The sequence below is a fragment of the Syngnathus scovelli genome, chromosome 9 (genome assembly GCF_024217435.2).
Source record: "Syngnathus scovelli strain Florida chromosome 9, RoL_Ssco_1.2, whole genome shotgun sequence".
NCBI lineage: Eukaryota > Metazoa > Chordata > Actinopteri > Syngnathiformes > Syngnathidae > Syngnathus > Syngnathus scovelli.
In genome coordinates, this window is record NC_090855.1 from 10,744,349 (window position 1) to 10,756,891 (window position 12,543).

The 12,543-nt window shown below is 43.8% G+C and overlaps 1 protein-coding gene across 1 annotated transcript; it reads left to right on the plus strand.

Annotated features, from left to right (window-relative positions):
- Positions 1-981: 981 nt before the first annotated feature.
- Positions 982-9,271, plus strand: fam110d (family with sequence similarity 110 member D). Its single transcript, XM_049730565.1, has 2 exons — positions 982-1,129; positions 6,501-9,271. Exon 2 carries the CDS (start codon positions 6,889-6,891, stop codon positions 8,161-8,163), a length of 1,275 nt encoding a protein of 424 aa, XP_049586522.1. The 5' UTR covers positions 982-1,129; positions 6,501-6,888; the 3' UTR covers positions 8,164-9,271.
- Positions 9,272-12,543: the final 3,272 nt, after the last annotated feature.

Genomic DNA, 12,543 nt, shown 5'->3' on the forward strand with positions numbered 1-12,543 from the left:
TTATGTCCACTAATGATGAGGTGTGAAACACTCCAATAGGATCAAATCAATCAATCAAACCGTATCAGTGGAGATAATCACTCAATCAGCGAATTATCATCACAAGTGAAGCGCATCTGTAATGTAGCCTTCCTTTATCAAGCAAGTCCTTAATCAGTCTTTTCTTTTAGAACAAAGTTAATCATGGAGTGCTTGGAAGAGGAAAAAACATCACCCAGACACTGGTCGTTCTTATTCTACTCATGCCCCGAAGCTACATGCTACTTGTTAGCATCTGCTAGGTCATATTAATTATGTGAATTCAATTGACATTTGGTTAGCTCGGTCATTATGAGTAAGGGCAGTTAGGCACTTTCCTGTTCTATGGTTATCGTCACACTTTTCCTCTTTTAAATTTCTGGGTGGAACTCAACATCTGTAGTGTATTATTACATTATTTAACAATCATATAATACTTTATAATTGATGAGGGCAGTGCTTCTCAATTACTTTCTGTTATGCCGCCCCAGGAAGAATAATAATATTTCATGCAGCCCCTAACTCACCTTTGTAATTGATTAGGCCCCAATCATTAGGGTGATCTCAACTTCATTATTACCTAACGTTAATTATCACTCATGACCATAATCATTAAATTATTGTGTATTATTCCCAAATTAATTTTTTAACTGTTGGTCTACACTCGGTGTCATGTTTATCTTGCACGTCACGTCACCCGCTATTACCTCAGCTACACGTGGGAGTCAGTTTACGCACACACAACACACGCACACACACACACACGCACACACACACACACGCACGCACGCACGCACACACACTCGTGCATACGCACGCACACACGCACGCACGCATACCTGCCCAACCCCCGCAGCTTTTCTATCTCTCTCTCTCTCTCTCTCTCTCTCTCTCTCTCTCTCTCTCTCTCTCTCTCTCTCTCTCTCTCTCTCTCCTTCTCTCCCCCCCCCCCCCTCCCGCCTGCTCCTTGTATGTAGCACGACTCTCTCCCCACGCTGCCTCATTGCACACGACGTCCACGCAAGAGAAGCGTCTGTCTGACACAGCAAGACAGCGTCACGACATTTTTTGCATTGGATCAAAACAAGAGCGGATTACCAAGCCAACATAGGTAAGTGCCAAGTAAATGTTAATTTTGAGATTTTTTTTTCCACTCTTGACATTTCAACAGTCATGCACACACTTGTAGTCGCAGCAGATTTGCAAATGAACCCTTTCAAACATAACTTTAACACTGATTATCATTTTTATGCAAATGTTTGGATAAACTTTAAGGTCGATTACATTGATTATTAATCATTCAAAATGTATTTAAAAAAAACCTTGCTAGTGCATATTGCAAACTTGCTTATTGCAAAGTGCTTTAGGGTCAAATTGTGACAATGAAAAAGTCATTAAAATAATAAATTGCATGTATTTGTCAGTTGTACAAGTGTAACAAGAGGTTCATCATTGTTAATACACGAAAACTTTATCTTAACTTTTGGATCAACCAAATTCTTCAGTCCTTAGATGCTTGCTGAAATAAAGTCTCGAGAGACATGCTACTTCACCTATTCAGTAAAAATAATTAGTGAATCAGTTTGACCGGCAGACAGGTAAACGACGTCCCGAGTAGACTAAACAGAGCGCACGTGGGTTGTAAACATTCACCCGCACAATCCCCGCTGAGGACATTTAATGATTGATTTTTGGAAAAGGCCAAAGCCAATGAATACCGACTTTCCTGTTACTTTATAATTCCCGATTAATTTTAAATTACTTTCCCAAGTGCATGGAAAGGAGAGTGATCTAATGGTGACGTCATCCAGCATGACTAATCCAATCGTCATTCAACTTTTTCCTTTATCGTGTGCCAGTTATGCAGGTGATGTATGGCAGCTTGTTGGATCTTGTGAGCGATAGTAACGCTCGGTTGTGTCTCCGAGTGTGTTATTACCTCCGTCAAGCGCGATTTGCCCCGAGGCCAAAGCCTTCATCTGTTCCCGAGCCCGCTCGTCATTCGCCTCCAAGCGGGATGAAACGGCCCCAACCTCCGGCCATAAAATATAAAAATGGTGCAATCCGTAACCTGGTAACATCAAACAAGCATCACTTTATATTTTCATGACTTAATATATTATTACAGGAGTGGCCATCCATTTTCAACAGCTATTTTTGCCAACATTTGGCCGTATGGTTCTTGAGACTGCGTGGCGGAGGCAACAACCTGATTGATTGTTTCACGCCGACCGCTGCACGTGTTTCTTATCACAGGCATGTACTAGCATCGCATATACATCACCTTCAAAGCTGTTTCATCTTTCTGCATGTAAGGACCCCCCTCCAGTTGTGCTTACGTTTCTAATTAGAGGGGCAACGTACCCCCACTAATGACATCATTACCCCTACAACCCTCGAACAAGCTTTGCATCCACAGCCGGAGCAGGAACATCAGATGTGGACCCCTCCTACCTTCTAATTTGACTTTTTTGCTTGTTGGACTGCCTGGGAACTTCCTCACAAAAAACAAAAAAGGCCTCTATGTTAGGCAAAAAGATTGGGTTGTTACATTTTAGGTGAAATTGATTAAGAGCTGTGTTCCAATACTTTTGTCCATGAAGCAGATGTGACTGTATCTTTAAGGGGCCATCACAAAAAGCAAAAATCATGACTCAGTTGGAATGAACATGTATTTCAGTGATTTCATCCAAGCGGAGATTAAGGGCAGCAAGTAAATGGAGCGTGCAACCAAGTGGAGATTGTGGAGTATAAAACTGCAGTGGCCAGAGCTACAGCAGTTAAGCAACAAATGTTCAGGAAAAATCCGCACAAGCTGCTTCTTCCTATGCCTAGCAGACGTCCAAATCTGCCCCAAATGTTCCCGTCTAACTTCGGAAGCGCGTCGACTCGACTGTCATCATCGCTCTCGTCACATTTGTTACATCAGCAGCCTCGGCGGACGTATGATTCCATCAATTATTTACGGCCGGCTCTCAAATCATCTAAAGCGGACCTGACGGACCTGACAGACCGCCATCCCGAGAGTGCGTCTGACAGCTGCGAACCTGCGTGCTCACATCCTCGTCACACTTCGCTCAACCGTGACGACGTCGCCGGGCCTCAGCCGGATGTTGTCGTGTGATTCTGACAGGAGGAGGAGGAGGAGGAAGGTGGGGTGGGTCCGCCGGGCGCGTTTGTCGGGAAGCAGGTTGGCCGACGCGTAACGAGACGAGACAGCTGGCGGGTTCAACAGAGGTTAACGGCGGCGTGCACGTGGCGGCCGGCCCGAAAAAACAACAGAAGTGAGGTGACATGGAGAAGGTTTGCTGGAGATTCATGCTTGTCATGTAATGGGATTGTTCCGAGCCACTTGGGAAGGATAACAGACGCCTTGCACGATAGATATAAACAAAAGAGAACAGACTAGAAATAACCTGCAAAGTGAAAGGAAAAAAGTCAAAAATAATCCAGAAAGTCAAAACGTCCAAAGCAGATGTGTTTTTTAACGAGGTGCTAAGAGGGTCGCTCAAGTCGCACGGGGTGTCAAGTCGGCCACCCGCCGACCCCAAATTGCAACGTCTTCAAAAGCGAAACAACCCTGATGATGGACAGAAGCGTCGCGTTCAAGCACGTCAGGAGATTCGGTGCGGTGACCAAACGTGACGACAACGCAAATGGTCCAAAGGTTAGCAAGCACTCGGGAGCTTTGGTGAGCAGGCCGTTTGCTCCAGCTGTGTCGTGACCTCAAACGTGAGGTCAGCTCAAAAAAGCCCCCCACCATCTAGTTTTGACCCCCTGCTGGTTTGCTACATACTTTAAATGGGCCACTATCGATTCTCTAGCAACCAACCAGTGCTCGATGGGGTTCATCGAGGACAGTCCAATAAAAACGACTAAGTGACATAGTTACCCAACAAATTTGTGTCAAATAACAAAAAAGTTCCGGTCACAAGCTTAAACAACATTGTTTGGTCAGGACTTGATATCAAGCTGATTCCGGGTCAGTGTCGTGATACGTACCACTGCTGATATTTATGTCAAGTTTTCAGAATCTGCACAAAAATCTATCTCGTCATGATCATGAAGATATTTTATATTGTTAATATACATTATTAATCCAGAAAAATAATAAAGAATTAATACTTGCTAAATGGATAGATAATATCACAAAAGAATACATTGATTGGAAGGGAGCGGGGCTCATCAGTTCGTAGTCAGTCACTGTCCTGTCTCTAGTGCTCGTCTTTGTCTTTGAATGACAAAAGCAAGCCGGTTAAGGACCCTTGTCCATTTGTGGTAAGGGAGTGTCTTAAGGGTGGGGTTGGCAAGGGTGGGGTGTTGTTGGTGGGGGGTGTCAAATTGTGGAGGTCACCAGAGAAAGTCATTAGCAACCACCAGCTCAGACGCGATAATACCCAGAAGATTTACAATATTGTCTGCTTTCTTTGTCTTTTTTGGAAGGGAGGGGGGGGAAGAGAGACAGGAGTTGACGTCTTAGGTTTTATGGCAGCCGTGTTGCCCCTCCCCGACTAATGAGGCTGAACAACCAAGCCGACTTGTTGTGACCCATTACTAATGTCAACAAAGCCCCTCTCTATTTGTTTAGAAGCTTTAAAACCAAAAAGGTGCTTTTGTCACCGTCTTGATACATTTTGTGGTTTATGAGCGTAAGCATGGCGCGCACAAGCGTTGCCGAGTCTGTCTCCAGATGTTTTTGACAGGTGAGCGGCGCTCAGTGCTTTCATCAAGGTGGTCCAAGGCTCTCTTATCTTGTGTTTACCTCTCGGGGACGGCACTGATGACGCTTTCATTCGCCTCATGACGCATGCAAATTTTTTTTTTCAAATAATAAAGATAGCCCTCCATAAGATTGTAATAATAGTATATACAAAAACTATGGCCCAACCATTTAGAGGCAGGATTATGCAAATTAGCCAAACTGTGCTGTCACCGTGGGACACAATTCAGAAAGTCTGTCTCAGACACATTTTAGGAACTAGATCAAATATTGACTCTGTGATGTTAATTCCACATTTCTCTCCAGAGACACATTTTTATACGTCACCTAGTAATCATGCCATTTGTAACTGTTTTACTGTGTTGATTACACAACAGTCCTTTCCCTAGTGATTAAAAAGCAGCGTCAGGTCTACGTGGAGAATCTCCATGCTGTGCGACGCTAAACATCTGTTTCTGCTTTCGCCAGCATGGGGTCGTTCCCGCTAAGCCTCTAAACTCCTGTGGGGCGAGAGCCAGCCCGCCTGGCAGAATGGAGATTAGAATGCGCTTGCACAACATCTGACGAGACAGTTTGTTGCTCTTTAGAGTTTGTTTGTTCTCAGTCGTAGGGCTGGGCCTTTTGGCCTTTAAATGAAATATCAGCAATTTAATTCTTTCATAGTCAGATTATTGTGACATTTGAACACAAACAGACTGAACCAGACATACAATACTCAGAGGCATATATTCTTTATCCTCTGTCAAGAACAGCCAATATTGTTGTTGGTGAAAGCTGTAAACTACAGAAGCCGCTAATCTCTTGGTAAACACAATTCAATTAAATAGCTCCACTCAGCGGTCACATTTTCTTTTTCTATATGTTTTTCCTACTCTTAAACAAGGACTTCGTCAGGGCTAGAAGCTTGACATCTGGAGAAAATCGTAACCACCAGGTTGTCGGACCACAGAGAATTTATAGCCGTATGTCGTTTGTGATGTGGAAGCCGTACGAGCTAAAAGGTCACGTGAAAGCAAAAAGGTGGCCTGTTAGTATTGACAAAACCTGAAAAAAATATATTTTGTAGTATCAAAAGGTTGGTTTTAAGTCATATTTGGTCATTCAAATATTAAAATGTATCCAATTCTTAAAAAAAAAAAAAAAAATTAGTAATGTATCTCACTTTTTTTTTTACATATCTCGCTTTTTAACGCTTGTGTAATTTTGAAAAAGAAGTTTACAACTGACTGACTATGTCATTTTCATTGTTTCACACCCACAGGAAAAAGGCTAAAATAACATTTGATAGGATGCTAGCTAGACAACAAACACACAGTGTCTGTCTTTTAGCAGACATCTCATTGTCACTCCGATCCACTCATGACCACACACTAAATACAGACACATGCTGAGTTGTCCATAAATATGCCCGTAATAAACATGTGGCGTGATTCGATCCCGCCTCGTTCACGCAGCCCGGAATGTCCTTCTGCTATGTTTGTAGTGGTTTCGTCATTTCAAAACAGAACCTGGTAACTAGCACTATAAAATATTTATTGTTTCTTGTTATTTTTTTTTTATCTCTTTCCATGTTTATTTGAGGACATTTTAGCCAAGTGTGTAAAAGGTCACACACATTGTATGAGTGACATGTGTCAGGTTGGCATCTTGAGGCCATGCAACTCCCACCTGCTTTAAATACGCACAGGCAACAATAGCAGCGTCTGCCATCTGCTCTGTCAAACGACTAAAACCTCCTCTCTCTTTCCTTGTGCCTCCCCAGGGTCCACACAGGTGAGGCCACGGCGAAAAACATTGGCCCATCTGTCAGGCTACGTGTCGAGTTGCCCGGTGCCGGGTGCAAGTGAATCGAGGGAGGCAAAGAAGCCGACTTTTCAAAGAGCAACCCCGCCTGCTATTTGGGCTACGCTGTGGCCAGGGAGTGTCTCGCTTTCTGACACTAAAAGAGCCGCCCACCTATCCAAAGGACTGTGTACATACTGGATATCAATTAACCTAAGCGCTAAGATTACCCCCCTCCGCAAAAAGAGACACCAAACTTAAACGCTGTGGTTTCCTCAAATGCTACCCTCCAATTTCAAGGAATGAAACTCACGTGTTGAACCAGCGACTGCACAGTTTGGAGGGCTTTCCTATCCTGTGGAATCATCATGAAGCCGTTGACCCCCATCGGGTCACCGTCCCCCCTTCGGCTCCTCAACAAGGGTCCAGAGTACTTGCGGCGGCAGATCGACGGCGGGAACCACGGTCGAGCGATTAGTGCCGTAGAGAGGCTGGAAGCAGACAAGGCTAAGTATGTCAAGAGCCAGCAGGTCATCAACACCAAACAGGAACCAGTGTTGGTGCCGTGCGCCACCCCGCCACCAACTCGGAGGGCTTTTGCCTCTCCCCAACTCCCTCCTCGCCGTTTATCCGGCACCCCCTTCTCCACTCTGTCCGGATCTTTTACCTCCAGGGATGAAAATGAAAACGACGATTCCAGAAAGGAGAATCAACTGTCTTCCATTGACATGGAGGCTCATAAAAACGTCATCAACAATAGGAAGCTCCCCAGCCCCAGAGCACACGGATTCACCACCCCGGTGGCCCCGCACAGTGCACCCGTCCTCCGCAGGAGCACCGGCAAACGCATGATGAGACCCGACTCGCTCGTCATCTACCGGCAGAAGAAAGAGTGCAAGAGTCCCAATGGCGAGAACGGCAGTGTGGAGCTGAAAGGTTACAGCTTCGTCCGCCGCCTCTTCCAGGGCTCCATGAGGGACAAGACTGGCGGGGGAGTCCATAAAATGGTCATCGGCGAGGAGAAAGCACCCTCGCGGGATGGAGACTCCCGCATGTCATGGACTAATGATAAGGATATGACGGATGGTGGGCCAGGGAGCAGGAGATCCAGCAGAACAGACCAGGAACATAGCCCTGGCTCCATCACCAGCCCGGGGTTGGGCTCTACAACAGATCAGATCAATGATGGATCTGAAGATACCATAGATGAAGGCATAGACGACAACGATCCGTGGAGAAGGGTGATACCGCAGCATTCGTCATGTGGGAGCAAGTTTGGGGTGTTGCGTCGTTCCAAATCGGACCTGCATCTCCGCTGCTCTGTAGCCTGGTCTGAACAGGAGCAGTTCTTTGACTTTTGCGGCCTGGATGCCGATCTGATTGAGCGCCTCGGCCGGGACAATTTCCCGTCAGGCGCCAGCTCCATAGACACCCTTTCGCTGGCTCTTCGCAGCGTTGCCGGCGACGGCGGTACAGAGCCCAGCGAGTTCTCCCGCCACTCTGGGGACGGGTTGTTTCAGGAGGAGCTGGCCGAGCAGCCACCCACTGGCGTGTCCATCATCGAGAGGAACGCTCGGGTTATCAAGTGGCTCTACGGGTGCAAGAATGCCGCTCGGGAAGGACCCAAAGAGTCTACGGTTTGATCTCGAGGACTATATTTCATTTAGCACATTGTTTACGTCAGTAATGTGGCGGTTGATTCTTGAAAAAGATTTTTTCCCCAAATGACTCAATGGATCAAACTATTTATGGATCATCTGCAAATGGACTGATTCCAGATATACAATCCTAAACAGAACTGGATTCTGAACTATTTTTTGAGGGCACATAGCTATAATTGCATGCTAATAATGACAGCACGGATTTTGTGAACTAAATTATTGGAGAAAAGCTGCGCAAAGTGAACCATGAGTACCTCATTCAAAAATGTCAGTTTTAATTCAGAGCTTCTTTTTTATTATTATTATTAAACGCAGGCGTTCGAACAAACTTGCCAGACTCCCCTGTGGGGTTGTTCATGTACTGAAATGGACGGAGAACGAGGTGATAAAGATATAACTTTTTCTCCTTTCTAGGGGGTTTATTCTACTTTATTTTTATATACACTGTCCTGATAGTTGCTTGTGACACTATTGATTACCACTAAGAGAACCTGTGAAAAGTACTACGAACACCAAACTGTTTCTTCTAGTCAGCTTTCAATAGATTATGGTCACCATTTAAAAGTCAAGTCAAAGTGTAGGTTGCCGAAATCCTGGATGAAAATAGTTTTGATGCAAGTGTTGTGGAAGTCAACTTCCTCATCCTTCATTGGTACCTTCAACTTATTGACGTTAGTGTGAAAGTGGCTTAAAACAAAAAGACAATCAAGATGTAAGCTGTTCAGTGATGAGCTGCATGTGGCGGTAAAGCCTCAAAGCTAAAACCACAGATTCTACCTCACTTCATTCATCACTGACCAGCTCTACGGATAGCTCACTTCTATGGTACGGGCCAAATGCAGACTCGAGGGTCATTCAACGTATGTTGACTAATGCGATAAATTAACGGAATGACTCGGAAACCTTGATAGCTTTAGTGTCATTAATCATCTCCAAGGCACACTCCTTCAACTGGACCTACTTTTGGTTGCGTGTTTACAAAATGGCTCATGTTTTTGTGATTTTGTACATGAAAGACTTTTTTTTTTTTACTCCAAAGAGATCTGTATCATACACATGGCAAATAAATACAAATAATGACTGATTTCAACTGTTTCTCTGTGTTGTTTTGAGTAATGTAACAGAAAAGGGGCCTAGTACCAATCCTTGGGGAACACCTTTGGACACTAAGTAGCATATAAAAAAGTAAATATTGTGTGGGCAGTCAAAAAATTGTCATTAAATTAATTATCAAGATTAAAATCAGATCCCACTCAGACCAGAAAGCATTTTTGTGGTTTATGATAACTTTTTACAGGTTTTTGATATAAAGTATCCATTAAGTCGTTATCTGGGACCCTTTTAAGTTTTTTTTGAAGAGCTTTTAAGAATCCAAAGATCTGGGTTTGTACTCTGCTCACACACATTTTTTTTTTAAGGACAGAAAACATCAACCTCCTTCCATCTTTTCAAATAGCAGCAAGACAATTAGCCTCCTATGTCAGCCTCACTGAGCGCAGGGCCCGCTGTGAGACATCCTGTTTTGGATTCACAGGACAAGCTTTAAACACATGCTCATGTTTTGGGTTTGCCCCCCCCCCCCCTCCATCTTTTCTGCTGCCTTGAAATAAACAAGACACCAGCTGGCAGAGGACAATTCCCAACGTATAATTGTAGGGATGGACATGATCGGGCAGTGCTGAGCAAGCAAAGTCACAGGGAACAGAAATACCCTATAAAATCTACAAAGTACGCGGTTAACCACGCCAGGATGCCGAAGTGGGTTTTCATTCACGTAAAACCTCCGCAGGGGGCCCAAAGACCAACTACCTGACCCAATTATGAAGACTAATGAGAAAAGCCTCTGGGATCCATTTGTCATGTTCCACTTTCAGGCGGGCACACATGCAACAGCTCAGTTTCCATACGTCCAAGTGGCCTTAAACTGTGCCTTTGCTTTTCAGTCGCATTTTTTTCCCCTCGCCTCCTTTTCTCCGAATCGTCATCATAATGTGTGTCAGGGTTAGAATGGATTCCGTATTAAACTTGATACTAGATAACTTCTATATTTTTTTTTGTTAGCTACCCCATTAGCGACATTTCTTTAAAGCGAACATGAGAATTAAAACCCAAATTTTCGATATTGGTTAAAAAAAAAAAAAAAATGCTGTTTTGGCTATAAACTCAGACCTTGACCAGCAGGCTTGATATGAAGCAGACCAAACAACTGACAAGTGAGTGCAAGGTACAACGAGAACGCTTATTTAAGCACTTGTGTCAAAGATTCCCCCCCCCAAAAAAAAAAATCCGACAGATGAATCACTCACACATGGACAATGCAATATTTCAGACGATCAGCAGAGAATAAAAAAAAAAAAAAAAAAAGGGCTTAAGTCCATTCCAATTGGCTATAAGTTTACTCCCGACTTTGGCAAAAGGGTTTTGGGTATCAGGAGCTATCCAGTTGTTGGTATCCCGTACCGGCGTGGGGCCATAAATCACACCGGTGCGCCCTTTCGTTGCCTTCTCTCCTATGTGACCTCTGCTTCATGACCGAGGTGGGGGCACGAAGGGGGTCTGGGAAACCTGAGCAGCACGTCGTGCTTGGGGTGGGCTGGTACATTGATTCGAAGCAAGGAGAAGACAAGTTTTGTCTTTTTTAATCAGAGCCGCTCAGAAGCCGACAGTAGCGAACCCGAGTAAATCCAACGTTTGTTTTCACCTGCTCAGAACGCCCAAGACGAGGATTTACGGGAAAAAGGAATGTTCTCACTTTAATGTAGGTTAAATCAAGAGTCCCACATACCACACTTATCCCACTAAGCTGCTGGGAAAAAAAATAATTGAACAAAAATAATATTTTAGCTCTTATAAAGGAGGCTCCTGTTGAGCCCTCTTTTGGGGTCACAGAGATGACACGCTAACAGAAAAAAAGATAAACATTGTTAAAAGAAAAAATATTTTGAATTTTTAAAATATTTTATCTGTCAAGTAAACAGAAAAAAGATGAACAAAAAGAAAAAATGTATTGTATTTTAAAAAAAAGCTTTTGTCCCTTAAGTAAACAGAAACTAAGCTGGATTTTGGGAAACAATTCAGAAGAAATGCAAGACTAGCAATGTATATTGTATACATATTTGAAATATGAAAAGTTTAAGCCTTTGCTTGGCAGCTTGTGTCCGTGTCGAGGGGCTTTTGCTGCCATTAATCCGGTTAATGAAAACATTGGTGCCTGGCCCCCAAGTGAAAACCTTTCGATCTCCGTGAAGAATCAATTTGGAGGCACGACTAGCCTGCAGGCAGACTGGCTGAGTCCAGGCTCAGACCTTTATATGAGGACCTCGACAGAAACTAAAAAAGATTTCCACTCGTACAGCAGCTCTGTATAAAATATAAAATACATGAAGTCTTTTCTGGTGAGGCTCCAGATGAGGATGAAGAGCCAGTCTGTCTACTCTCGCTTTCTCAGACCTTCATCCTCATCAAAGCCGGTGACCTCACCACACTTTTTGGGTTTGGCCGCTCGCCGCCAGCGCCCGGTTGAGCCGCCGGGGCGAGGGAAGGCGATGCGGATCGGCGCCACGCTGGGCCGGACCTCCCCGGAGGATTCGCTCCGCGACGAAACCACAGCAAGAGCCCCACGTGACGTGTGGTGGTGGAATGGGACAATTTGTTTGCACTGCATGGGCACTTAGTACGCGAAGTGACGCATCAACAAGATGGGTTTACTTAAAAAGGAAGAAAATTAGGGGGTGAAAAGTCATTAAAAAAAAAAAAAAAACGTACTTAACTTACACTTAACTAAAAAGTTGTTTTTTTTCGCGATAATGTTACAAGAAAAAAAAAGCTGTATTTAATCAAATGTAAAAGAAGAAAATGTTTTTTTTTAAAATGCAAAAAAACGTTTTTTACAGGAAATTGAACAAAATATCTTTCAAGCATTTTATTTATTTATTTATTCATTTTAAAGCTGCAATAAAAGTATTTTTATTTTATTTATTTTTTTAAAAAAAAACAACCCAAATGTTCAATGTTAGCTCGGGAAACCCTCAGCAGCTCTTATTTGAGTAGCAAATCAGCACAAACACATTTGAGATTTTTACCATAAAAGGTCAATCTTAAGGTCAGATGTGTGAATTAGAAAATGTACATTTCTCACAGGTAGGCCAATTGTATAAAACTTCTATCTGAGGAAGTAACTAAACCGTCAGTCTAAGCCGGACGTAATTGTAGCCCTAACTTTAAGAGAAACAGAAAACAATGTACACTACCTGTCACGGCGAGGAACAACACACAGGAAGTCTGCTTCATTCTGCAGCGCTGCGTGAACAAAGACGTCAACATTCTTCACTCGAGCCGGCGTCCTGCAAGGAGGCATGAGGA